This window comes from Onthophagus taurus, unplaced genomic scaffold (assembly GCF_036711975.1).
Source record: "Onthophagus taurus isolate NC unplaced genomic scaffold, IU_Otau_3.0 ScKx7SY_22, whole genome shotgun sequence".
In the NCBI taxonomy this organism is placed as follows: domain Eukaryota; kingdom Metazoa; phylum Arthropoda; class Insecta; order Coleoptera; family Scarabaeidae; genus Onthophagus; species Onthophagus taurus.
Window position 1 is genome coordinate 749310 of NW_027248947.1, and position 27513 is coordinate 776822.

The following is a 27513-nucleotide window of genomic DNA, read 5'->3' on the forward strand; positions in this document are numbered from 1 at the left end:
AATCGCTTGAAATTGAAGATGGGGTTGGAAAAAATTTATTTGTAGCTTGAATCATAGTATTTATCAAACCATTTCATTTGATACCTGGCTCGTGAAAATCGGATTGTAAATGACTGAATTACAGCTTGAGGCATTCTTGTGTGATAACCTCTATATACAGGGTGTCTTTTCTCTGCTCAAATTACATTCAAAATGGATGTACTGTACATCATTGGATTCAAAAAAAAAATCTCTATCTAATGACGTGACGAAAAATATACGGTGCAATTTGAAAAACAAAAGTTCATATTCGTTTGAAATTCAAGATGGCGATGGAAAAAAATTATTTGTAGCATGAATCATAGCATTTATCAAACCATTTCATTTGATAACTGGCTCATTAAAATCGGAACGTAAATGACAGAGTTACAGCTTGGGGCGTTTTTTGTATATATTGTAATAATATTGGGTTCCACTCATAATTTTATTAATTAATTAATAAACAATAGTTTTGTTATAAGAAATAATTACAATAAAGAGGAAATAATGACATTCCGTAGAAAAATCCTTGTAAATCGAGAGCCTAGAGAGTTTATTAGTACTTCTTCAAATCTAAAAAATAGATAAATACAATTCAATCAGATAAAAACAACAATAAAATCAGTGATCTTACCGTTCAAATTAATATTATAATTAAAATATAAAGAACAACTCACGTATTGATATCAAAGTTGATATACCGAGGATAGTTAAAGCTGATCGTTGAAAAATTTCATAAAAGTTTGTTATAGTTCTCATTGATTTCGTCGTTATTTGTAAAAATGTTTTAATCAATGATAAATCCGTTCGTATTTCCGTCGTAGATTAAGAAATATTCTTGTATTTAGTTAAAAAAAAGAGGCCACAAAAAAACGAAACATAACCAAAGAAATTCACAATTGAGGGAGAAGAAAAGAAGCTAAAATTAATTAAGAAGAGTACGATAACCAACCTGGGAAAGAAGACATCGGAATAGTTTTTTCTGGAAAGCCACCAAGGGGGTACCAGCACATTCCACCAAGGGGGAAAAAGGAGCAGTTCAAACCAGGGAGGAATCAAGATTTCAATCAATTCCACCAACATCTGTAAAACCAAAGAAGTTAAGATTTTTTTTTTATTTTCGATATACCATTTCTAAAAAAATAACTCACTTACCTCGTGTGTAAGCCAGAGCAAATCAAAATCAACTATTTCAGTCACTTTGATTATTTCAATTATCAGAATCAATTAATTTAAGAAGTTTTAGAGCGGAAAGTTATAGATTACAGTACGGTTTTATACCACTGGCGAGTAAGCACGTGTTTCTTTGTGCTCCGCTTATTGGCGTTTAAAATCATCGTACTTCGTTATCGCTTATTAGTTTTTTATTTTCTCTTCGTAAGGGGTATCCCCTTGTGATAACCGTTGATGGTTATCTCAATAAGTTGAATATTAGATGGTGATGGAATTGAAAGATTGTTTAAATTATAACGTTCTATTTATTCATTCTTACTCTACGATTACATATACTAGACTAAAATTTTAAAACTTAATATTATTCGAATTAAACATAAACTAATTTGCAAGTTCAACATTTTTATTGAATGTCCTCAATTCGTAGGTGCAATGCACCTCCGAATTGCACGCATCGATATTACATAAATTCCGCAATCATTTCCTGTCTTGTATTCCATTACATCTTCATCCTTTTTTTTTTTTTTTGAAAAAATTTTGATCCTATTAGTTTATCTTTAATCCGTTTTTCTTTATTATCTCCTTAATAACTATTGCACTTAAAATTAAATATAAATTTTCACTTAAATCACTTAATTTTTATTTTTATTTGTCTTTACTTTAAATATCTTTTCACTCGATTTTTATGCACTGTAACTAATTTATTGTTTATTTTCAGTGTTACATTTGGAGTGTCTTCTTTAATTACTTTAAACGGACCTTTGAACAGTTCGTCTAATTTATTTGTTGACTCATTTTTTAATAGTACTTTATCATTAAATTTATAACTAACAATATCAGATTTCCTATCTAACCTACTTTTTCTTTTTATTTTCGATTCCATTAACTGATCTTTTGCATTATTCCAAGCTGATTTGAGTCTAAATTTTAATTCATTGCAATAATTATCAAAATTATAAATTGGTTGATTATTATTATTTAAGATATTAGTTGGCAATTTACTCTTTTTTCCAAAAGTTAATTCGTAAGGAGTGTATTTTGTCTCGGTATGTACACTGTTATTATACGAAAAACACAAAAACGGTACCCACGAGCTCCATGTGTCTGAAAAATTTGATGTTTGAATTCTTAAATAAGATCCTAAATGCTTATGACTATTTTCTATGGCACCCAGGGATTGGTGGTGATAAGCGGTTGAATTTAATTGTTTAATACTGTAATGTATAGAGAACTTGAATGCGCATGACTGCAAACAGGTTTGGGTGATTACGAGTATTAGAAGAATGAGTCGTTATAAGAGCGTCAAGAACCAAGATGGTAAAAAGACATGTAAATTAAGTGAGAATAAAGTTTAGTTTATTTCAAATCGAAGTGTTTATTATAAACCATTACATTGGCGACGAGGATTAAAATAAAATGCCAAATCAGCAAGGAGAGGAAGGTTCGAGCGGCGGAGCACAGGTATTGGGCCAGTTACGCGAATTTAAACTCCATGTATCTGATTGGAATATTTACAAAGCACGTCTCAATAATTATTTTCTGGCTAACACAATAGAAAATGACGATAGGAAAAGAGCGGTGCTACTTAATATGCTGGACGAAGACGCCTACAGGCTCGTGTTTAATTTATGTATGCCGATTGTACCGGAATTAAAATCCTTCGATGATATAAAAGAGGTAATGGATGGATATTTTACGCCGCAGACGTCGATTTTTGCAGAAAGGATAAAATTCTACGAGTCGCGGAAAGAAAAAAATGAAGCTGTTAAAGATTGGGCAACACGTGTTAGGAGTTTAGCGATCACGTGCGATTTCGGCGATTATCTGGAGGTAGCAACAAGAGATAAATTCATCACTGGATTCGAAAGGGGTGCAGTGCTCGATCGTTTGCTGGAAGAAAAGTTAACAGTGACATTTTTAAAAGCGGTCGAAATAGCAGAATCGAAAATGGCTGCTCAAGATTCCTTTAATATCCAAATCAAGAAAGAAGAGGTTTATACTGTCCGAGGAACCGGTACAGGAGGAAAACGCGCAAGACATGGTACGAATGGGGAACGTCATCATCAACGTCAGAGCAGCGACGGCGCAGAAGAGTATCAACAAAGAAGACGTCAAAATTTTACGAAGAATAATCGTGGAGGAGCCGTAAGATTCAAAGTATGCGGTTACGAAGGACATGTAAAAGATAAGTGCAATTATCGTAATTATTTTTGTAAAATTTGCAATAAAAAAGGCCATTTAGCTAGAGTTTGTAGACAGAGAATCGGTAGAACAAATTTTGTAAATGATGAAACAGCTGATGACATCGTGTTGTACAATGTAAACACATTTAAATCCGTAGCTCCGTATTTTTTGAATTTAATAATAATGGGTAAACCATTTAATTTTCAAATCGACACAGGATCGTCGTTATCGCTAATTTCGGAAGAATTGTATAAACAACAATTTCCAAATGTGCCGTTATGCGACAATAAAGTAAAGAGTTGGTTTAAAAGTTTTAATGGTTAAACCGGTTGGTAGTTGCAGATTGAAAGTTAAATATAACATGAAAACATTCGATTTTGATTTTCACGTATTAAAAGACGGTGGACCTCCGATAATTGGTCGAGATTTTTTAAATAGATTTGAGGTTAAATTCAATATGGGGTTTATAGATAATGGAAAATCACAAGTTTCACAATTGTTAGAAAAATATAAAGGAATTTTTGATGATCAATTAGGGAAATTTAAAAAGGGTCTTGCTAGTATTAAGTTAGTTGATAGTAAAATTGGTCCCAAATTTTATAAACCTAGACCAGTACCGTATGCGATTAGAGAATTAGTTAGCGATGAAATTGATAGATTGTGTTCTTTAGGAATACTAGTACCAGTGGATTTTAGTCGATGGGCGTCACCAGTTGTGCCAGTTCTGAGAAAGGATGGAAAAGTGCGGCTGTGTGGCGATTATAGAATTACGATAAATCCACATATCGAAGTAGATAAACACCCGCTGCCGAGGATAGAAGACCTATTCAGCAAGTTACAAGGAGGAAAGAAGTTTACGAAGCTAGATATGGAACAAGCTTACCAGCAAATAGAGTTGGACGCGCAATCACAGGAGTTGGTAACAATTTCTACCCATAAGGGATTATTTAAGCAAACGCGATTACCTTTCGGAGTATCGTCAGCCGGAGCTAAATTTCAAAAGATCATGGAATCTTTACTAGGCGGCATGAAGGGCGTAATAGTATTTTTAGATGATATTCTGATAACGGGCGCATCGGATACTGAACACATAGATAATTTAGAAAGAGTTCTTAGTAAATTAGATGAAGTTAACTTAAAATTGAAACGCGAAAAATGTTTTTTCTTTAAAGAACAAGTAGAGTATCTAGGGTACGTCATAGATGCAGAAGGTTTACATCCGTGCAAAAAGAAAATAAGTGCTATTAAGAATTGTCCGAGACCAGAAAATGTAACGCAATTAAAGTCATTCTTAGGGATGGTTAATTATTACGGTAAATTTATAAAAAACTTGTCTACAGTATTATACCCGTTATATAATTTGTTGAAAAATAAAGTTAAATGGCATTGGTCGCAAAAATGTCAAGAATCTTTTGACGAAATAAAACAGTTAATGTTATCGACCAAAGTTCTAGTACATTTTAATCCAGAAATGCAAATAAGATTAACAGTTGATGCTTCTTCATATGGAATAGGGGCTGTTCTCAGCCATGAGTTCGAACGGGGAAAAGATAAACCAATTGCTTTCGCGTCGCGAGTGTTAACGGCGGCCGAAAAAAGGTATTCTCAAATTGAAAAGGAATCTTTAGCAATAATATACGGGGTACTAAAATTTAATCAGTATTTATTCGGAAAACGGTTTAAGCTAGTAACCGATCATAAGCCATTATTAACGATTTTTGGAGAAAAGAAGGGAATTCCGGAATTTGCTGCAAATAGATTGCGTCGTTGGGCGGTAATTTTGTCTAATTATCAATATGATATAGTTTATGTTCCTTCTAAAGACAACGTAGCAGATTGTTTATCACGTTTACCATGTAAGGAAGAAAATACGGTTAAAATAGAAGATGTTGAATTAGATTATTGTTATTTTTTTAGCAAAAGCGCTGACCTCAATTTAGATTTGAACTTGATAGTAGAGGAAACGAAAAAAGATCCAGTTTTGACGAAGGTTAAAGAGTTCATTTTAGCAGGTTGGCCTAAATATGTATATGATAAACGTTTAAAACAATATTTTGGTAAGCGCCATGAATTGGTAATTTCAAAAAATGCAATAATGTGGAATCACAGGGTAATTCCGCCAGAAAAATTAAAAACGAATATATTAAGAGAACTTCATGCGACGCACATGGGAGTTGTAAAAATGAAGTCTTTGGCACGTGCATATTTTTGGTGGCCTTACTTAGATGAAGCAATAGAAAAAGTTGCAACAAGTTGCGAAATATGTTCGAAATTAAGCAATAATCCTCCCAAAACAGAGTTGAAATGTTGGGAATGGCCTAAACGCGCTTGGGAACGTCTGCACATTGATTTTTTAGGACCTATAGAAGGTAAACAATATTTGGTTATCGTGGATGGATACACCAAATGGATAGAAGTTGCTCAGACGAAATCGACCGATACGCAGTCAGTAATAAGAGTATTAAGAGAAATAATAGCGCGATTTGGATTGCCCGATTACATTATATCAGATAATGCCACATGTTTTTCAGCGGAAGAGTTTAAAACATTTATGAAAAAGAATGGTATTAAACACGTGACGTCTGCTCCCTATCATCCGCAATCCAATGGAGCCGCTGAAAATGCGGTAAAAATTATCAAAACGGCGTTAAAAAAGGCTCACGAAGAATCAGTGGATAAGCAGCTGGGATTATGTCGTTATTTATTTGACTATCGTAACACAGCCCACTGCACAACTGGTGTATCGCCGGCTGAATTAATGTTTGGAAGAAAACTAAAAACTAGGTTTGATATAATTTTACCGGGTAGGAAATATAAAAGTAACAAAACGGTTCGAAAAATAGTAAAGACTAAACAAGGTAAACAAAAAGAATATTTTAGAGGTTATAAATTGCGAAAATTTTATAAGGGGGAGGATGTTATGGTTAAGGATTATAGAGTTAAGTCAAAATGTAATTGGATACGAGGAAAAATTAAAGAGTTATTAGGCAATATAATGTATTTAGTTGAAATACCAAAGATTGGAGTGTGGAGAAGGCACGCTAATCAAATAAAAAAAAACCTGGCAAGGTAATATAAAAAAAAATGATAATCATGTTGATACCGCGGAGAAAACGACAAAAACATTTGAAAGTCGAATAAAGCGTAGATCTGATTTTATGTTAAGGCCGAGAACTAATTTAAGATCTCCTGATAGATTAAAATATGATGTATAAGGTATAGAGTAATTAGTTTATGTAGTATATAAGATATAGGGTTAGTTTAATGACTATTTAATTTAGGGGGAAGTGATGTAATGTATAGAGAACTTGAATGCGCATGACTGCAAACAGGTTTGGGTGATTACGAGTATTAGAAGAATGAGTCGTTATAAAAGCGTCAAGAACCAAGATGGTAAAAAGACATGTAAATTAAGTGAGAATAAAGTTTAGTTTATTTCATATCGAAGTGTTTATTATAAACCATTACAAATACCTAACAATTTTGCTGTTTCTTTAAACACCTGACTTAAAAACTCAGTTCCCTTATCTGTAGCAATCTCATTTGGGATCCCGTATCTTAATATAAAGTTGTTTACGAATGATCTCGCCACAGTTTCGGATTCTTTGTTTTTAAGAGGATATCCTTCTACGAATTTTGTGAGTTCGCATTGAATGGTTAATATATACCGATTATCATCATCATCCTGATTTAACGGACCTACCAAATCTAAATAAACTTTTTCAAACGCAGATGAAGCTGTTGTTGTTATTGTTACCGGTTCTTTATGAGGTATCGAATGTTTATAACGTTGGCATTCTTCGCACCTTTTTACGAATTTTGTTATATCAACTTTTAGATTTTCCCATAAATAATACCGTTTAATGTTAGCATACATACGATTTATACCCGCATGTCCCCCAGTCGGAAGAATATGAAAATCATTCAATATCAATTGACGTTTGCTTACAATCGATATAACATGCTTTACTGATTACGTTTATTTGTAATTTTAATTCTTTTAGTAAAGTAACACTTTTCGACAATCGCTTAATTAATTCATCATTATCTCGAGATTTTAATATAAATATTTGCGCAATATTATTTATTTCACACGTGTGACTCAAGTCTCTCAACACCGCTTCGAAGGCAAGAATTGATCGAGAACTCGATTTAATAAAAATTATCTTCAGTTTTTTATCATAAATTACTTTCTCTTCTTCCATTATGCGTTTATTGTTACATTGCCGTAATTCTATTGAATTTGGTGGAGGTTTCAATAACTCAACGATTCCGAGGTGGCCAGTCCCTTCATCAGTTTCGTCATTTACACCTTCATCCATTTCAGAATTTTGTTTTAGTTTTTGTTTCGATCTTGTAAGTACAAAAATATTCTCCGACATGGTTTTAAAATCATTGGAATTAACAACAATTCTTGATAAAGCATCAGCTGTTGAATTGTCTTTACCTTTAACGTAATGTACTGAGAAATCGAATTCCTCTAATACGAGTCTAAACTTTATCAATCGAGAAGACGGGTTATTCATTCCAAAAAGATATGTCAAGGGTCTATGGTCAGTATAAATTTAAAATTTTTTCCCATATAAATATGGTCGAAAGTGTTTTACAGCCCAAACAATAGCTAAAAGCTCTTTTTCTATTGTTGCATAATTGATCTCTGATTTGTTTAATGCTCTACTGGCGTATGCTACTGGTTTATTATCTGCATTTGATAGTACTGCACCAATCGCTTGACGGATTAAAATCAAGATATTGCAAAATAGGTGGGCTAACCAAAGCGTTTTTTAAGGTTTCAAAAGATTCTTGACATTGTTCGTCCCAATTAAATTCTACCATTTTACGCGTTAGTTTATTTAAAGGATAAGCAATTTTTGCAAAATTTGGAATAAATTTTCGGTAGTAATTTGCGAAAGCAATAAATCTTTTACATTCGTTTGAATCTTTTGGAACAGGATAATCTCTAACAACAGTAATTTTGCTTGGATCCGGAAGAATCCCTTCAGACGAAATTACATGCCCTAAATATAAAACTTGTTTTTTCAAAAATTTGCACTTTCCGGGGTTCAATTTTAAATTAACCTTTCTAAGTCTATTAAGAACTTTTGTTAAATTTTGATTGTGATTGCTTAAGTTATTACCAAATACTATGAGATCATCTAAATAAACAAAACACGATTCATAATTTAATTCGGACATAGCTATAGTCATAACCCTTGAAAAGGAATTTGGACTAGTTTTTAACCCCATGGGTAACCTAGTCATTTGATATTGACCCTTACTAGTAGTAAAAGCTGTGTACTTCCTGCTGTCTTCATCTAATTTAACCTGGTAGTACCCTTGAGATAAATCTAAGTGTGAAAAATAAACCGCTCCCGATAAGGAATCTAAAATCTCTGTCACCTTTGGTAACGGGAATCGATCGTCTTCGATATTTGAATTTAACTGTCGGTAGTCAATCCCTACTCTCCAACTTTTATTACCAAAATTGTCCGTCTTTTTTGGAACAATTAAAAGAGGAGAAAACCAAGTTGATTTGGTTTCCTCAATAATACCGTTTTGCAATAATGTTTGAATTTGCTTATCGATCTCAGTTTTCTGTGAATGAGGTAATCTATAGGGTTTAATATAAACAGGTTTTGCATCTTTCTTCAATCGAATGCTTTCTGAAACAATATTCGTCACTGTTAACGAATCTCCTTCTAAAAGAAACACATCAGCATATTTCGCGCAAATTTTGTGAACCGAATTTCTTTCTTCGCTGTTTAAATCTTTTACATCAATTTTATTTAACAATTTACTTACTCTATCTACCGAATTATGATTGTCATCAAAATTATATAAGTAAAATTTGGATAATTTACATGTGTTTGGTGAAAAATTTCGAATTTTAATTTCTTTATCATGGTTATTTAAAATACGTACAGGAATCATGTGAGATTTTGGTCTCACGATAGCTCCTGCTGTAAAAACACCTTCAGTAATTTCGTTAGGCAAAATTACACAATCGTCTACTTCATTTACCCTGTAATACTTTATTATTTCACAACGTGGAGGGATAGTTGTAAAACTGTTGTAACTAGATTCTAAATTAATTGTTATTTTTGAAGTCTTATCCCAAAAAGAAAATAAAAATTTTTCAAAATCGATCGTAGCTGCGTGTTTCGTAAAGAAATCAGATCCAATAATTTTCCATTCATACCTGATCCTAAATCATTAATTATTAAAAATTTATGGTTAATTGCGTGATTATTTGATTCTAGTGAAAGATCTACTGACCAGATGAAGTAATGGAACCTGCAATTCCATTTATTACGATGTTACGACTTTTATCAATAATTTCAACACCTTTTAAAAATTTTGAAAAAATTACACTAGCAGTAGCACCCGTGTCTAAAAGAAAAGTCAATAATTGATTTCTATAATGCAGTGAAACATAATTCATACCGTTCATACATAATACCTCACATTCTGAACTTTTATTCACGAAAAAACTGAGTTTCGGATGAATTTTCTTCCGAATTTGCAGTCCAAACATTGTCTCGACTTGGTTGAGACTGTCGACCCGATTGAAATCTTCCACGACTTCTATTGCCTCTTTGGTTAAAATTATTTAAATTTGATTTATTTGATTGATTATTTGGGTTACTATTACTGTATTGGTTATATGATCCTCTGAAATTTCCACCGCGATTATGATTAACAGGACGGCAGGCCCTTAGTTGACCCCTATTTCTACTACCACGACCTGATCTAAACTGAAACCCTTGATTATTATTTGAGGATTTGTTGAAATAAAACATATTTGAAGATGATGGTTTATTCCGTTCTTCATCTAATGCCACAGAGATCACATCTTTTAATGATTTGCAATTTCTTGATTTTAATATCGTTCGCAAATCATGGTTTCTAACACCATTACAAAAAGAATTAATTGCTATTTTTTCATTTACTCCGCGTAAAGATATTAAAAGATTGTCATCATCTCCCGCCTGTGATAATGTTAAATCACTCAGCAATTGTTCGATTTCCTGACCAAATTCAGTTACTGATTTATTTAGTTGTCGAGCTTGATGAAGTTGCATCGATAGTGTTGTGGCGGATTTTTTCGTTACATAATTATCACGAATATCTTTTATAAGCGCATTTACTGATGTATATTGTTTATTTAGCCGAATTTTAGCGTTCTCGGACAGTCTAGTTTTTAGCACATACGTTATTAAAAATTTTTGGTCATCAGCTTGTAATAATTCAGAGTACAGTTCTATTGAATCTAATAGTTTTTTAGTAGTATCTTCACTACCATCCATAACAGGCAACAAACTACCCGCTGTTTTTAAATCAAATTTTTCCCCCATTTTTATATCTATTTTTAACCTATCTTTAAGAATATTACGAGATTCTATAATAATATTATCTATTTTATTAACATACTTTTTTATTTGATCTAAAACGTCTAAATTTGAAAAATCCTTACTAGTTTCTAATTTTAATAAATCTAACCTATCTGAAAATTTATCTATATCTGCTAATCTTTTATGAGTTAATTCTAAGTTTTTTCTTCTTTCTTGATTATCTTTAATTATATTTGTCTTATTTACCTTAAGTTCTTCCAAAACTTTTTTAAATTTATCCACTGTCTCCATAAAGCACTTTAGGTACGCACTTATTTATTGTTAAACATTGTCGCGCATAGACACTAATTCTTGGCTCCTAGAAACTTCCAGTCGGATTCTCTTCTCTAACTTCTTCATACACCGACGCCAAATGTATGCACCCACGAAAATCAGGATAAGGATTATAATTACTGCATAACCAATTTCCCATGTGGTGAACGATTTATCTAATCCAGACGTTGCTCCTCCAGAATTTCCCGCTTGACTTATTATTATTTCTTTATTTTCTTTAGACTGATTGTATCCCATTTTGTTGAATTTATCTTCTTTTTCTTTTCTTAAATTTACTTTTAATTAGTTGTTTTGGTTCTTAATAGGCAGGATCGCCATGTGATAACCGTTGATGGTTATCTCAATAAGTTGAATATTAGATGGTGATGGAATTGAAAGATCGTTTAAATTATAACGTTCTATTTATTCATTTTTACTCTACGATTACATATACTAGACTAAAATTTTAAAACTTAATATTATTCGAATTAAACATAAACTAATTTGCAAGTTCAACATTTTTATTGAATGTCCTCAATTCGTAGGTGCAATGCACCTCCGAATTGCACGCATCGATATTACATAAATTCCGCAATCATTTCCTGTCTTGTATTCCATTACACCCTTATGTATCACAACGAGTAAGTGGCTTGAGGTAATTTTTATTTTGCTTCTGTATAAATTTGTCTTGCTATTTATTTTTGGGATTTTCCGTTGTTTTCGCGACACACCATTGAACGCCGACCGGTCTGGCACGCTTTCGGACCGGGTGGCGGGGACGCTGTCCTCATAACTCCTACGCCTCTACGGCTGTCAGTGTTACTCGATGATGAGTGACGTTGTGTCCTCCGTAGTTGCCGAATCTCAGGATGCTTTCGTTGCGGAAGGCACTCCTGCAGATGTCAACTTAAACAAATCAGTTACCGATTTTCCAAATAATGATTCTATTGCCAATGTTCAATCTTTTGCTAACGTTGTAAAGACTAAAACCTGTAGTTTTCCTTCAAGAGAGCAAGGTTTATTGTTTGATTCGGTTGATGGGTTTCAAAAAAACTATTACGTTATTAGTTTGGGGGGTTTAATTGGGCCAAAAAACATCATTTTTGCTTCTAGAATATCAAACAACCGTGTATGTATTTATCTAACCTCTAAAGAAATTGTGGAGAAATTTATTACATCTCACGGTGGTATTACCATCAAAGATAAATTTCTTTCGGCAAGACGTTTGGTTTCACCCACTAAACGAGTGGTTTTATCTAATGTTTCACCGTCGCTCCCGCATGAAGTAATTGAAAAAGAATTGAAAGCTGTGGGGTTGCAACCGGTATCAACAATTACTTTTATAGGCGCTGTATTAACAAACCAGAGTATCGACATATTTTGAGTTTCCGTAGACAGGTTTATTTGACACTAACCGATAATACTGCTCTCCCAAGTTCTTTACTCATTGAATACGAGCAGAACACCTTCAGAATTTTTTTGGCAACGGACGAGATTCGTTGTTTCATTTGTAAGAAATCTGGTCACATTGCAAACCGGTGCCCTTCCAAGGTTGATACTCCGGTTAATAGTACTGTTATCACTGCTGAAATCCATTCAACTGCTAATGAATCGTTAGCGGTTACCGAATGATGAAGGCACACAAGTTTCGAAATTAAATCCCTCGAATAGCGGTAGTGAAGCCCCTTACAATCCTACACAGATTCAAGGTGGTATGACTGAAAATATTGACGGCGACGTAAAAATTGTTGATGAAAACTTTGAAACGGTCAAAAAACGTGGGAGAGCTCCATCGTCTATTAGTTCTGATTCCAAACATTCTGAAAAATCATCCGTTTCCAAACCTGAGTTTGTTAAACCTAACCCAAAGAAACGTAAAGGGGAAAGTTCAATTGAATACTCTAGTGACTCTGAGTGTTACCCAGAATTCAAAGAACTATTCACTGACGATTTGTTTATATCGTATGAAAACTTTTGTAGCTTTGTGACTGATACAAAGGGCAAACAAGATGTCAGGGCAATAGCCCTTTTGTTTTGTAAGGATATCGATTCGTTATGTGACCTAATAGTTATGGTTATTCGTGTAGTGAAAACTAACGTACTTAAAGCGCGTCTCAAACGATTACTTAAAAAGCTTCGCTCAAATGACGGCAAATCGAATGGTAGTTCGGTTGGTGGTTCTCAAGATTCCGAATATTCTTCCGATGTCCCTACATATTAATTTTGTTATGAGTATTCTTAATATTATACAGTGGAACGCACAATCGGCGCGGTCAAAGAAAGAAAACTTAGAAGAACTACTTTATGATTTTAACATCGATGTTGCATTAATCTCAGAAACATGGTTTAAACCAGGTTCAGTAACAAAATTTAAAGGGTATAACATCGTACGAGATGATAGAGCAGACTTTACCGGACTTTGATATTACCTGTTGTACGTTAAAGTTTTGTGTTGTGATGATCTCATCGCCCACATGGACATTGGCGTCGAGTTTAGGGCGACGGCGGGACGCGTATGGTCGACTTGGGTGGAAAGAACCGTTAGAAAAGAGAAGCAATTCGGCCACTGGCGAAGACAGTTGTGTTTTAAGATTAAATTAATTACGTATTGATTTCTTTACTCAATAAAGTTTCCAGTTTGTATACAGTCCACAAGTTTTTATTTAGTGTTTTTGAAGACACCCAAACATTTTGGTCCAGTCGAACCGCATGAGAGGAAGATTGGTGAAGAATCAATATCGTCAGGTGGCTGGGATCTGGTTATCAGCGGCGGAGTGCTGTTTGATCGCAGATAAAACGTGAGTCGTCCTTTTTCCTTTGTTTTTCCGTTCCTATTTGCACTTTCGTGATTATAAAAATGTCGCAACACGACGAAAAAACGTTAATTAGAAAACGAAGTTCGTTTAAATCAAAGGTCACGCATTTTTCGAATTTTTTACAAAAGTTTGAGTCGTCTGGTCAGCCATCGGATAAAACCATTGCGGAATTAATAGAAAGATTAAATAAATTCGAAGCTATAAATAACGAATACGATGAGATTCAAACGCAATTAGAAGTTTTGCAGGAAGATGCGACCGATCAATATCTGGAACGCGAGGAATTTGAAAAAACTTATTACGAGTTATTGAGTCATGCACGTTGTTTGTTAAGAAGCGGTTCTCCACAAATCAGTAATTCAGTAAATAAACCATGTAACGCGAATCCCGAAAACGGTTCGAATTATTCAAGCGGTCACGTGATACCTACGTCAGTAAAGCTACCGGAAATCAAATTACCTACTTTTAAAGGCGATTTTGATCAATGGATTGAATATAGAGAAGTTTACGTATCGCTGATTCATGAAAACGCCAATATTTCGGATATTCAAAAATTCCATTACCTTAGAGCGTCCTTGGATGGTACAGCTGCGCAAGTAATAAAATCGATCGAGTTTTCTGCCAATAATTATAAAACTGCATGGGATGTTTTATGTAAACGATTCAACAATACCAACATTTTGATTTATAATCATTTAGAATCGTTAATTACCTTTGAAAAAATGAAAAAAGGTTCTTCGGTGAAAATAAGACAGCTCATAGATACAGTGGGAAAACATTTGAGGGCATTGGACATTCTGGGACAAAAAACGGAATATTGGGATACATTGATAATTCATTTAATATCAAAGGGTTTAGACGATTTAACATTAGCAAAGTGGGAGGAGCTTAAAACATCGCGAATTACGGTTACTTTGGAGGACTGGTTTGAATTTTTGAGAAATCGTGCGGATATAATCGAGAAACTTGACGTTAATAGACAGGAGGGGAAAAGGGAGAAAGAGGTTTATGGTAAAACAAAGGCTTTAGTAGCTATAAATTCGGAAAATGACAATGTTTATGACAGGAGAAAATGTATTCTTTGTAGTAAAGAGCACAAACTTCATGAGTGTGAGAAGTTTAAAAATCTTTCTGTGTCCGAACGTCTTGAATCGTGCCACAAATATCGTTTGTGTCACAACTGTTTGCGAGCGGGTCACATGATGAAATACTGTAAGCTTTATGGATTATGCAAAAAATGCAAAGGGAAGCATCATACGTTAATTCATAAAGATAAAGAACATTCGACTGTTTCTTGCACAAGTAAAAATGTCAGTTTCGACGGGGAAACATTGTTATCAACTGTTACAGTTAATGTTACGGATTCTGATGATAAGGTGTATGCGGTGAGGGCTCTGTTGGATTCAGGGTCACAATCGAGTTTCATTTCTGAAAGTCTGTGTAGGAAATTAGATCTAAAACTGTCAGATGTACAAGTTATGGTTAGTGGTTTGAGTAATCATGTAAATCAAATAAAAAAGAAAACAAATGTAGATATAACATCTCGATTTTCCAATTTTCATCTCAATTTAACATGTTTGGTGATTGCTGAGATAACAGGTATCTTGCCCGCAAGTGCAATAAATGTTTCCGAATTAAACATTCCAAAAAACATCATCTTAGCGGATTTGAATTTTGGAAGAGCTAGACAAGTAGATATGCTTATAGGAGCTGACGCCTTTTGGCATATTATTCAAAACGGAAGAATAGAGCTAGGTCTGAATAAACCAATTCTTCAGAATACGGCATTTGGATGGGTTGTTGCTGGAAAATGGCAACATTCACAAAAAGGTAATGAGTTAAGATGTAACTTTAGTAAAAATGTTAGTTACGGAGAGATTCAAGACCAGCTTGAGCGGTTTTTTCAAGTGGAGGAGGTTCCCGTAAGAAAACCATGGTCTAAAGAAGATCAAAAGTGTGAAGACATTTTTCAAAAAACAAGAACGCGCTTAGAAGATGGGCGTTTTCAGGTGCAAATACCACTGAGAAGAGATGCAAGTTCTCTTGGAGAATCGAGGCACTATGCAGAAAAGCGATTTCGGGCACTTGAAAACAAACTTCAAAAGAATGAAACATTGCGAGGTATGTATTCAGATTTCATACATGAATACGAAAAACTTGGACACATGGAACGATGCTTAGAAAAAGGTGACGTAGAATTGGCGTACTATTTGCCTCATCACGGGGTACTTAAGGAAGACAGTACAACCACAAAATTACGAGTTGTCTTTGATGCCTCAGCAAAGACTTCAAGCGGCCAGTCCTTCAATGACATACAAATGGTAGGGCCAGTAATCCAGGATGAGTTATTCTCTGTTTTGTTAAGATTTCGTCAACATACGGTTGTATTTACAGCGGATGTTGAAAAGATGTACCGCCAAATAGAAGTCGAACCACAGCAGCGAAACTTGCAAAGAATTCTTTGGCGTGCTGGTCCTGATCATGAGCTAGTTGCTTATACTTTGAAAACGGTTACTTATGGTACGGCATCGGCACCATTCCTGGCAATACGCTGTTTGAAAGAATTGTCAGAGGAATGTAAGGCAGCGGCACCAGAGTTGTCGGAAATAATAGCGAGAGATTTCTATGTGGATGATCTGTTGAGTGGTTGTGAAACCGATGAAAAAGGTTTATTTTTGTGTAGACGCATATCCAAGATCCTAATGTCAGGTTGTTTTCCGCTCCGAAAATGGAGATCCAATTCAAAAGACCTTTTGGAAGCGCTAGAGGCTGATAAATCAGAACAAGAGCGAACAAATTTGGTATTGGGGGGAGACGAATGTAAGTCAACTTTGGGATTGATGTGGTCAAGTTTTGAAGATGTTTTACTTTATAAAATAGAATGTGAATCGAAAAATACTGTTACAAAACGTTTAATGCTGTCGTATACAGCAAAAATATTTGATCCTTTGGGATTGCTCAATCCATGTACCATTTTGGCAAAGATTATGTTACAAAAATTGTGGCGAGAAAGGCTAGAATGGGATCAACCGGTCTCTGAAGAGTTGCACAGACAATGGAATAGATTGATGTCAGACGTATCTGTTTTGAATAAGCTAAGAATCCAACGACATGTAATGTTACCCGAAAGCAAAGTTGTCGAACTACATATGTTTTCAGATGCATCTGAAGTTGCATATGGGGCATGTGCGTATTTGTTGTCGATAGATGGTAAAGGAAACAAAAGGTGCAAACTTTTATGCGCTAAAGGAAAAGTGGCTCCAATTAAATCGATGACTATACCCCGATTAGAATTGTGTGCAGCCTACGTCTCAGCAAAGTTGGCACAAAAAGTAATTGAGTCCTTAAGATTGCAGATCAAATGTTGTACATATTGGACGGATTCGCAAGTTGTGTTGGGATGGATAAATGCTTCGACAAGTATTTTGAAGCCATTCGTACGAAACAGAGTTGCGGAAATTCAGGAGAAAACTGACGTGTTAGCGTGGCGTTATGTACCTACGGGAGAAAACCCGGCAGATTTGTTATCTAGAGGGGTATCCCCGGTAGCTCTAAAGGATGCATTTCTTTGGTGGCACGGTCCTGAATGGTTGTTACAGCCTGAAACTGTCTGGCCTAAAAAACACAAAGATTATGCTACAAATACATTACCTGAAATTAAGTCATGTGTTACTTCGGTTGTTGAATCATTTGAATTCCCGTTTGAAAGATTTTCTAATCTGAACCGATTACAGGGATGTGTTGCATACTTACAGCGCTTTATAACCAATTGTAAAGTGGCTAAAGAAAAAAGAATAACAGGTGTACTTACCTTAGAAGAATTGGAACAAGCGATGGTAATTTTGATAAAGATTACTCAAGCTGAGGCCTTTGGGCAAGAAATCGGTATGCTGATTCAAGGGAAATCGTTGGAAAAACATCACAAGTTGCTGAGTTTAAATCCTTTTGTGGATAAAATTGGTTTACTGCGTGTTGGAGGGCGTTTGACGTATGCAAATTTGGAGTATGATAAGCGACATCCAATTATATTACCAGCAAGACATTGGTTAACAAAACTACTGTTTATTCGTGAACATAAAAAATTACTTCATGTTGGTCCTCAACAACTACTTTATTCTGTAAGAGAGAAATTTTGGCCAATTTCTGGACCTAATATTGCAAAGCAGGTGGTGCGTGAATGTATCAAATGTCATAGATTCAGAGCAAAAGCTGTCCAACCTGTTATGGGAAATTTACCAAAGACAAGAACGATCGCAGCTTTTCCATTCTACATAACGGGCATCGACTACGCGGGTCCTTTTATGATAAGAGAAAAAAGGGGACGTGGTTCCAAGTTACGAAAAGCCTATGTTAGCTTATTTATATGTTTTGCAACAAAATGCATTCACTTGGAACTAGTTAGTGACCTTACGACAAATAATTTTTTATTGGCTTTAAAAAGATTCGTTGCGCGCAGAGGTAAACCTTTGCATATTTATTCTGATAATGGGACCAACTTCGTTGGTGCTCAAAGAGAATTGAAAGAATTAACAAATTTAGTTAAGGCGAACATTGATGAGATAGAACTTTTAGAAACTTTTACAAATGATCAAGGTATTCATTGGCATTTCGGACCACCATACGCACCAAATTTTGGAGGTTTGTGGGAAGCGGGTGTGAAATCGACGAAACACCATTTAAAGAGAGTTTTAAATAATGATCACTTAACGTTTGAGGAGTTTACTACTTTACTCGTGCAAATAGAAGCAATCCTTAACTCGCGTCCTCTCACTCCCCTTTCGAATGATCCTGATGACTTCACACCCTTAACACCGGCTCATTTACTCATTGGACGTCCATTGACGTCCACCTTGGAGGCTGACTTGCAGAATATTTCTCAAAACAGGCTCACGATTTATCAGTAAGTAGAGCAATACCGACAACATTTCTGGTCAAGATGGAAGCGGGATTTTCTGGGTCAACTTCAGCAACGAACTAAATGGGGAGGCAACGATTTCCAGATACAACAGGGGGCTTTGGTTCTGCTCAAGAGTGACGGGACTGCTCCTTTGGATTGGCGATTGGGTCGCATCGTCAGGCTCATTCCTGGTAGAGATGGGGTGCATCGAGTGGCAGAGGTGAAGACAGTGACGGGTATTGTGCTGCGTCCGTGCAACAAATTGTGTCCTCTTCCAATTGAACAAGAATAGTTAAACGACTCAAGTCGTTTAAGGCTGGGGGCATGTACGTTAAAGTTTTGTGTTGTGATGATCTCATCGCCCACATGGACATTGGCGTCGAGTTTAGGGCGACGGCGGGACGCGTAGGGTCGACTTGGGTGGAAAGAACCGTTAGAAAAGAGAAGCAATTCGGCCACTGGCGAAGACAGTTGTGTTTTAAGATTAAATTAATTACGTATTGATTTCTTTACTCAATAAAGTTTCCAGTTTGTATACAGTCCACAAGTTTTTATTTAGTGTTTTTGAAGACACCCAAACACCTGTTGTTCTATATATCGCCAAGATAGGGCGGATATATAATGTTCTGACTACGATAAGCTATTCTCGTTACTTCCTACTCCATTCCTGATAGGTGGTGACTTTAATGTACATCATATTGCTTTTGGTTCTGCTAAGAGTGATAACGCTGGTAATATACTTTTGAAATCTATAGACAACCACAATCTAGTGTTTTGTAATGATGAATCTCCTACTCGAATAACTAAACCGGGAGAGGGCGCTTCTGCTGTGGACATTACCATTCTGTCTAGTGCTATAGCATATAAAGTAAAATGGGAGGTTTTGAATGACTCTTTCACTTCTGACCATTTTCCGCTTTACATCCAATTCGAATCAAGTAGTTCATTTTTGCGTATTGTCCATCCTAAAGGTAAATGGACGATTCTTCCTGAAAAGTATGGCGATTTAGCTAAATTTATTGGAAGAAATTTTGACCCGTCCAAAGTTGAACTATCTTTACAGGATAGGTACTATTATTTTGTTAATCTGATTGTTGAAGCTTGCAATAGTGCTTTTCCCCTTAAAAAACCTATTCGCGCTTTGTCTAGACGGCAACCGCCTTGGTGGGACAATGAATGTACTAAGGTAGTTAAAGAGAGGAAAAAAGTCATTAAAGCCTACAAGCGATGCCCTATTTTGGATAACTATATTAAAATTCGGAAAACATCTCCTTACGTGAAGCGTTTCCTTAAGCACAAAAAACGTAATAAATGGAAGAAGTTCTGTAACAGCTTAAATAGGAACTCTTCTCCAAAAGTTGTGTGGAATAATATTAGGAAATTCAGTAACATTTCCAACACTTGCTCTGACATTCCAGAAGAAAAAGTTTATGAAATGCTACAGTCTCTTTCCCCTCCATCTGTAGTTAATAAGATGCAGAGAACTGTTAGTGCTTCATCTTCACATTTTATTACATCACCATTCACATTGCACGAACTTTGCTTAACTTTTGCACATCGCAAATCTACTGCACCTGGTTTCGATAACATAACCTATAAGATATTAGAGCGTTTACCATCTGAAATTTTGTCCTTCTTACTCTCTATGTATAATGAAATGTGGGCAACGGGCAAAGATATACCGGAAATTAAAAAAGTTATAATTGTTTTAATCCCAAAAAGTGATGCTTCTGGAGGTAATCAATGTACTTTTCGGCCCATATCTCTTTTGTCTTGCATACTTAAGACTTATGAGCGTTTAATCAAGGCTCGACTCGAGTGGTGGATGGAGGAAAATGGAATCCTGCCCTCTCAACAATTTGGTTTTAGAACATTTAGTTGTATTGACGCTGTAATTGATTTGATTACAGACATTCAGTTAGCACTTTCACAAAACAAATTTAGCGGTGCCATATTCCTAGATATGAAGGGGGCCTATGACTGCGTTTCTTTGGAAGTACTGCAAAATAAACTTATCAATCTTGGATTGCCTTCAATCACGATGTGGAATATTTTAAATGTTTTTATGAATCGGCAATTATACGTTAGGGATCAAGGCGGTTCGCTACACGGCCCAAGGCTTTCATCAACCGGTCTTCCACAGGGCTCAATTTTAAGTCCGATTTTATTTAACCTATATACCATTGACTTTCATAAAGTTTTTGAGGGCAACGTTAAAACATTACAGTACGCTGACGACTTTTGTATCTTGTGCTCTAACAGCAGCCTTTCAGAATTACACAGTAACCTAAATGGTTTTTGAATGTTTTTCGGGTATTTGTGAAAGTTAAATGGGGGGCCGATATTCACGTGGCACGCGGATTTTATAGAAACTGTATTAGATCACATTTAGATTTTGGTTGTAGTATATTTGGTAACGCAAAACAGAATCAATTGAAACGTTTAAGAATTATTCAGAGCAAAGCTTTACGCATAGTTTTGGGCGCCATGAATTCCACTCCGGTGGAAGCTTTGAGTGTTGAAGCGGTCGAACCACCTCTTTTTTTACGAAGAAACGTGCTGGCATTTAAACAACTCCTGAAACTAAATGTTTCATCGAATGGTGTTCTCCCGAAGAACATCCATAGACTTACAGTATCAACAGTGTCCGCTCGTTTTTGGAGAAGGAAATCTTTACCTCCCCTTGTTGTTGCTTACAGACAACTCTTCCCAAACCTGCACAGGGTGCTGCATCGATCTATATTCCCTGCCATCCGATATTTTGATTATATTCAACCGATACATGTTATATTCCCCCATTTTGGTGATAACACATTACACAATAAAGGAATATTCAATCAGTTTATGATAAGCATGCAACCAAGCTAGACGTGCGCGTGCCTCTCCAGGTTAAGTCGACGAAAATTATCGAGGTGGTTTGAGTTACCGATTAATTCAACTTGATTTTCGACGTTTTAAAGTTAGTTTTTTTTTTAAGTTGAGTGTGTTAATTAGTTAAAGAGAATGGTGGTCACCAAGAAACAATTGAGTGATTTTGAGGAGGTGTTGACTGAGTTATTCAAGAAAGAGTCGTTCATTGCCAATATCGCCAAATCAATATCGTCCATTCTAAGGGATGAACTCAGGGAATACAAGGAAAAGGTTAATATTCTCGAAGAAAAGGTTGTAATTTTGGAAGCGGAGGTTACTCGTTCGAAGTCCGACAATACCGTATGTAGAGCAGACCATAAGGAAAAACTGGATCGACTTGAGCAATACACTCGACGGAATAGCATTCGAGTTTTCGGGGTAAGCGAGACAGACAATGAGAACACCGAACAAGTTGTATTAGATATTATTAATAAGAAAATGAACCTCGCATTGTTACCGGATTCTATCGATCGTTGTCATCGAGTTGGACCGAAGCGAAATGGAAAGAACCGACCTATTATTATGAAATTTATAAGTCACAAGACCAAAGATCGCGTATTTTATCATAAGAAACTGTTAAGAGGAACTCAGTTTATAATTCGAGAAGACCTTACGCACTACCGGATTTGCGAATTGAGAAAACTGGAGGAAGAATATGGTAAAAGAAGAGTGTGGAGCCGTGATGGAACTCTGTATGCAGAAGTCGACGGACAGAAGAAAAGAATGTTGATATAACTTTTTCGATTCTTGCTTTTTTCGAAAAATTTCTGTTCGATTTTTCCGTTTTCGATTGTTGAAAATAAATATACAATCTTTCGATTGTTTTGAGACTTTTCCTCCGTTTGATCTAATTGACGAATCTAGTTGATTTGTTACCTGGAGGGAAAGCACTCTAGAATGTAGTTTATATATATTTAAATCTTTTTCAATAGTTAAATTTCATTTAATTGTAGTTATTATTGTTTTTTTTTTTTTGTTTGTATTTTGTTTGTCTTTTTTTTTTATTATTGTTCACAACATGAATATAGCATCCATTAACATTTATTAGCGTATGATCATTTAGAACAGCTATGGATCGCTGTAACTATTAACAAAGTTAAATATATTTTTGGTGTAATGTACAGGCCCCCGACCGGAAGTCTGCCATTATTCTTTGAGTCTCTCGAGGAATCCTTAAGTTTAGCTATACCACAATGTAATGAACTGTTTATTGCCGGTGATATAAATATTGATTTGTTGCACCCTGAAAGTACATATTCACGCATTTTCCTTGATTTGCTGGAGTCGTTTGGTCTGGTTCAACTTGTTAATCAACCAACCCGTATTACACTTAATTCCGAAACTTTAATAGATATTACTGCATGTTCATGTGAAGAATTCACCCTGGTTGGTTTATATTCACTACCCCACCTTTCAGATCACGAACTGGTACACTCTCATTTGAAAACTGCTAGTACAAAGCCTGTTCCTACATTTCGAACTTATAGAGACTTTAAGAGGTTTAATCTCGATCTGTTTAGTAGAGAACTTGAATCATTACCTTTACAATTAATTTTTGAAATTAACGGCATTGATGAAAAAGTGAATTATTTTAATTCTTTAATACTAGATCTATTTGATTTACATGCACCACTACAAACGAAAAGATTTACAAAAAAACCTGCTCCGTGGCTTACACCCCAAATCAAGGAAATGATCGCGGTTAGAAATAAAGCTTATGCTAAATATAAGCGTACAAAAAATGTATTAGACCTAGAGCAGTATGAAACGTTGAGAAGACACGTGACAAATGATCATCAAAACTGAAAAACGGGTGTACTTTGAGGGGGCAACGAGTCGAACTGGGACATCTGCGATGTGGCGTGTTGTTCGTGATTTCGGAGTGATCAGGAATAGAGTAAACACTTTGCCCATGCATTTAAGAAATGCGAATGACATTAATAACCACTTTCTCCAGACAGGTTGTTCATTGGGAGCACGTTCAAGTGATGTTATGCACTTTTATAACAGTAACAAAAAATGTGAATTTCAGAAGTATTTTGATTTCGAAACTGTACATGAAAACGTTGTTGCAAGTTATTTACTTAAAATGAAATCTAATGCTGTCGGGGATGATGGTATTTCGTTGTCAATGCTCTTGTACTGCTGTCCTTTTATACTCCCACATTTGACGCATATAGTTAATTACTGTTTGGAGAAATGTGTTTTTCCTTCCTGTTGGAAGACCGCTCTGTTAACTCCATTACCAAAAATTTCTAATCCCCAAGAGTACAAGGATTTACGACCTATTAGCATTCTCCCGGTTCTTGCAAAGGTTGTGGAGAAAGTTATGAACTGGCAAATTAGAACTTTTATTGACGGCTATAATATCCTACCTCCAAATCAGTCTGGATTTCGTAAACATTATGGTTGTGAAACAGCGTTAATGCATATTACCGACGACATTCTCCGGGCGATTGATGAAAACGAATGACTGCGTTAGTTTTGTTGGATTACTCAAAAGCTTTCGATACTGTAAACCATTCCTTGTTAAGTTCTGTCTTAAATTTTGTTGGGTTTACCGCTAATGCTATATCATTGGTCTCCAATTACTTGTGCAATAGATACCAAAAAGTTAAGATAAACAACTCTATATCTGAGCCTCGGAGGGTGTCGGCGGGTGTGCCGCAGGGTTCTATATTGGGGCCACTTTTGTTTTCGTTATATACATCCAACTTTTCAAATAGTTTGAAATACTGTAGCTGTCATTTTTACGCAGATGACACCCAACTATATCTGAGATTTGCTCCCAGTGATGTGTCTCTGGCTGAAACTATTTTAACACGGGAAATTAGGAACTTAGTGGAAATTTCATCTGGACATAATTTGAAGGTGAATGGTGCCAAGTCGGCATTGATGCTTTTTGGTAGGCGGGGTTTGCGAGAAGAACATTCTACTCATTTTAGTATAGAAGTTGATGACCAGCGAATTAATGTAGGATGCTGTTTTCGTAATTTGGGATTGTATCAGGATTCAGATATTAGATTTAAAACACATATTACACAGAAAACCAATAAATCATATGCAACGTTGAAATTAATTTATGGCATTAGGCACACAGTATCTAAAGCTACACTGTTAAAACTGTGCGATACCCTTGTAATTAGTAATTTCACCTTTTGTGATAAGATTTTTGGTACCTGTTTGGCTAGCACTTCAGTAAGTCGTGTACAGCGGGTACAGAATGCTTGCCTCAGGCTTGTATACGGTTTAAAACGGTATGATCATGTGTCTCATAAATTAATAGATGCTGGTTGGTTGAATATGTCCAACAGAAGAAAGTTGCATTTATTATCATTCTACCATAAACTTCTCATGTTGAAGAAGCCCCCGTATCTATACAACAAAATATCATTCAGGACAGATGTTCATAATATCAATATTAGAAATAGAGGTATTATTACACCTCCTAAACACAAGACCTCGTTATTTGAACGATCCTTCACTTATTGCCTTCCTAAATATTATAATCCGCTGCCAGGCTCTTTGAAGTCTCTAAATTTGAATGCGTTATTTTTTTTATTAATAAAGCCAAGTTATTATTATTATTATTAATCAGTTAATGAATGAGATTAAAGATAGTTTGATTATTTACACAGATGCGTCTAAGACATCTCACGGTTGCGGTTGTGCCTTCTTAGTACCCAGCAGTGGGTATCACATAAAATTAAAGTTGGACCCTCATAGTAGCATTTTCTCTGCGGAAGCATATGCAATCCTTGAGGCCCTGCGGTATGTTTTGTCAGTCCGTTGCTCTGTCGTGTCAATATTGTCTGATTCTCAAAGTGTGTTGATGGCTTTAAGACACAGAAAACATTATACTACTCTCCACCCTTGCGTATTGGACATTGTATCCACTCTTGTGGCATTGTCGAAACAAGGAATTTCATGCACATTTATATGGGTGAAAGCACATAGCGGTATAACTCACAACGAACTAGTTGACGTGTTAGCTAAGGAGGCGATACAGGATGGTAAGCACATTGATGTGGGACTCCACTCTGGAGAAGTTCTTTCCCTCTACAGAAATAAAGAAGAGAGAGAGGGGTGGATTTCACACTGGAAAGCATACTATAATAAAAGAATAACACAATATCCAGTTATACATCCTACTGTCTTGTTTCGCCAGTGGTACATGGGGGTTGAGGTGTCTCGTAGGTTTTCAGCTACTATTGCACGACTGAAATTTGGTCACGGTCGTTTTCCATCTCACTTGTATAAGATTAAGATTTTGTCATCTCCGACCTGTGAATGTGGAGCAGAATTTGCGGATCTGAATCACATATTGTGAGTTGCAAATTTCATGAGAAATACCGCCCAAGATTTATTAATGCGTTGCTTGCCTGTGGTTTTGTTTTGCCTATTAACATCGTTCATGTATTGAGTTATAACCTGTTCAATGTTCTTTACATTATATATGAATTTTTGGTGAGGTCTAATATTGCGATCTGATGTATTGGTAAATATTACATAACCGTGATATAGAGGCTGATGGGCTAGGATCCCGCAAAGCCATAAATAAATAAAAAAAAAAAAAGTTATAGATTGATTCCGAGTTCCGACTCGGTACGTTTCGGACGTGCGCACGTTGCTCCGCACAAATTACTCGAGTGCGAGGTGATTTGGCGTGTTTTTGTGGCGGTGCATGTGTTTACCGTGTTGTCGCGGGTGCCACTAGATACAGTTTCTGTCTAGTTTGTTTTTCTTCGCTTGGTAAGTTGCTTTTTCTAACTACCGAGTGACATAACCTAAAAACTTAACCGCGTGCGTCGCTTGACATCTCGTCAAGCTGACCCCGGTTTCTTTTTATAAAGGTTAAATACCCAATTGGGCACAATGAGCTCTTCTAAGAGCAAAAATCCTACCCCACTCGCTAGTGGTACGCCCTCAGGGGCCGATGAGCCGCCGCCGCCGGCAAGGTCGGACGACGCGCAGGACTTCACCGAGGTCCGCCGTCGTAACCGCCGCCATCGCGGTCCGCGCCATCGGTCTCGCGGCGCAGAGACTAGAGAGACAATGAGTCGGAGGTTCGCTAGGGAAGAGGAGGCCGGTACGGCCCCCACCCACAGCGGCTCCAGACGCGAAAGCGGCCGAGCACGGCCGAAAACCCACGACGGGTCGAGAGCGCGACCGCCGCAATCGACTAGTGGCGTGGCTGTCCCGAAAAGAGTACGACCGCCGCAATCCAGCGGACAGGGCGACTCAAGGGCGCGGCCGCCGCAGTCGAGAGGACAGGTCGACGCCCGAACCCGGGGTGAGGCTGGTGCGGGTCCCAAAAGGCTGAGATCCGCCAACTCTTCTGAACCTTCTATGAAGGTGACGAAGAGGCCGAGGCAGGACAAGCCCCAGGGGAAAGCGGCTCGCAAGACGACCGACTATAAGGATGCGCTTCTAGGGCATCTTAAAGTCGCGATTATCAACGGCCTCAACCAAGTCGGTAAACTTACCGAAGAGGAAGCTGATACCATAAAAGACAATTTGGTGCAGGCGCTCGCTCGAGACATCTGCATCAACATTGATAAACCTGAAGAGGAGGCACCGACGCCGACCTTTTCAGCCATGACTTATACAGGTCAGGTCCTAAAGATCGCCTGTAATAATGATCATTCGTTGGAATGGTTAAAGGCGGAGGTTAACTCGCTCCCACCCCTTGAAGGGGTAAGGTTGAGCGTGGTAAAAGACTCCGAACTTCCGGCCTTATCCAGAGTCCAACTCTGGATCCCGGACAATGGAGTTGAAGTCAAGGGTAAAGAACGTACCCTAGCTATCCTGATTGGACAGAATAAGCACCTCGACATCCGTAATTGGTGCC

At 36.4% G+C, this 27513-nt stretch overlaps 3 protein-coding genes and 1 long non-coding RNA gene across 4 annotated transcripts; 3 read left to right on the forward strand and 1 right to left on the reverse strand.

Annotated features, from left to right (window-relative positions):
* Window positions 1-444: 444 nt before the first annotated feature.
* LOC139432513 (uncharacterized) lies at window positions 445-1317 on the reverse strand. Its single transcript, XR_011642286.1, has 2 exons — window positions 696-1317; window positions 445-591 (listed from the first exon to the last, which is right to left on the reverse strand). It is a non-coding gene; the product is annotated as an uncharacterized lncRNA (long non-coding RNA).
* A 1290-nt stretch (window positions 1318-2607) lies between these two features.
* LOC139432526 (uncharacterized) lies at window positions 2608-3699 on the forward strand. Its single transcript, XM_071201214.1, has one exon. It carries the CDS (start codon window positions 2608-2610, stop codon window positions 3697-3699), a length of 1092 nt encoding a protein of 363 aa, XP_071057315.1.
* Window positions 3700-13896: 10197 nt separating this feature from the next.
* Window positions 13897-18759, forward strand: LOC139432527 (uncharacterized). The gene has a single exon (XM_071201215.1). It carries the CDS (start codon window positions 13897-13899, stop codon window positions 18757-18759), a length of 4863 nt encoding a protein of 1620 aa, XP_071057316.1.
* Window positions 18760-21755: 2996 nt separating this feature from the next.
* LOC139432528 (uncharacterized) lies at window positions 21756-22397 on the forward strand. The gene has a single exon (XM_071201216.1). It carries the CDS (start codon window positions 21756-21758, stop codon window positions 22395-22397), a length of 642 nt encoding a protein of 213 aa, XP_071057317.1.
* Window positions 22398-27513: the final 5116 nt, after the last annotated feature.

Coding starts and splice junctions, on each gene's coding strand:
- LOC139432526 (XM_071201214.1), top strand. CDS start 2,608: ATGCCAAATCAGCAAGGAGAGGAAGGTTCGAGCGGCGGAGCACAGGTA.
- LOC139432527 (XM_071201215.1), top strand. CDS start 13,897: ATGTCGCAACACGACGAAAAAACGTTAATTAGAAAACGAAGTTCGTTT.
- LOC139432528 (XM_071201216.1), top strand. CDS start 21,756: ATGGTGGTCACCAAGAAACAATTGAGTGATTTTGAGGAGGTGTTGACT.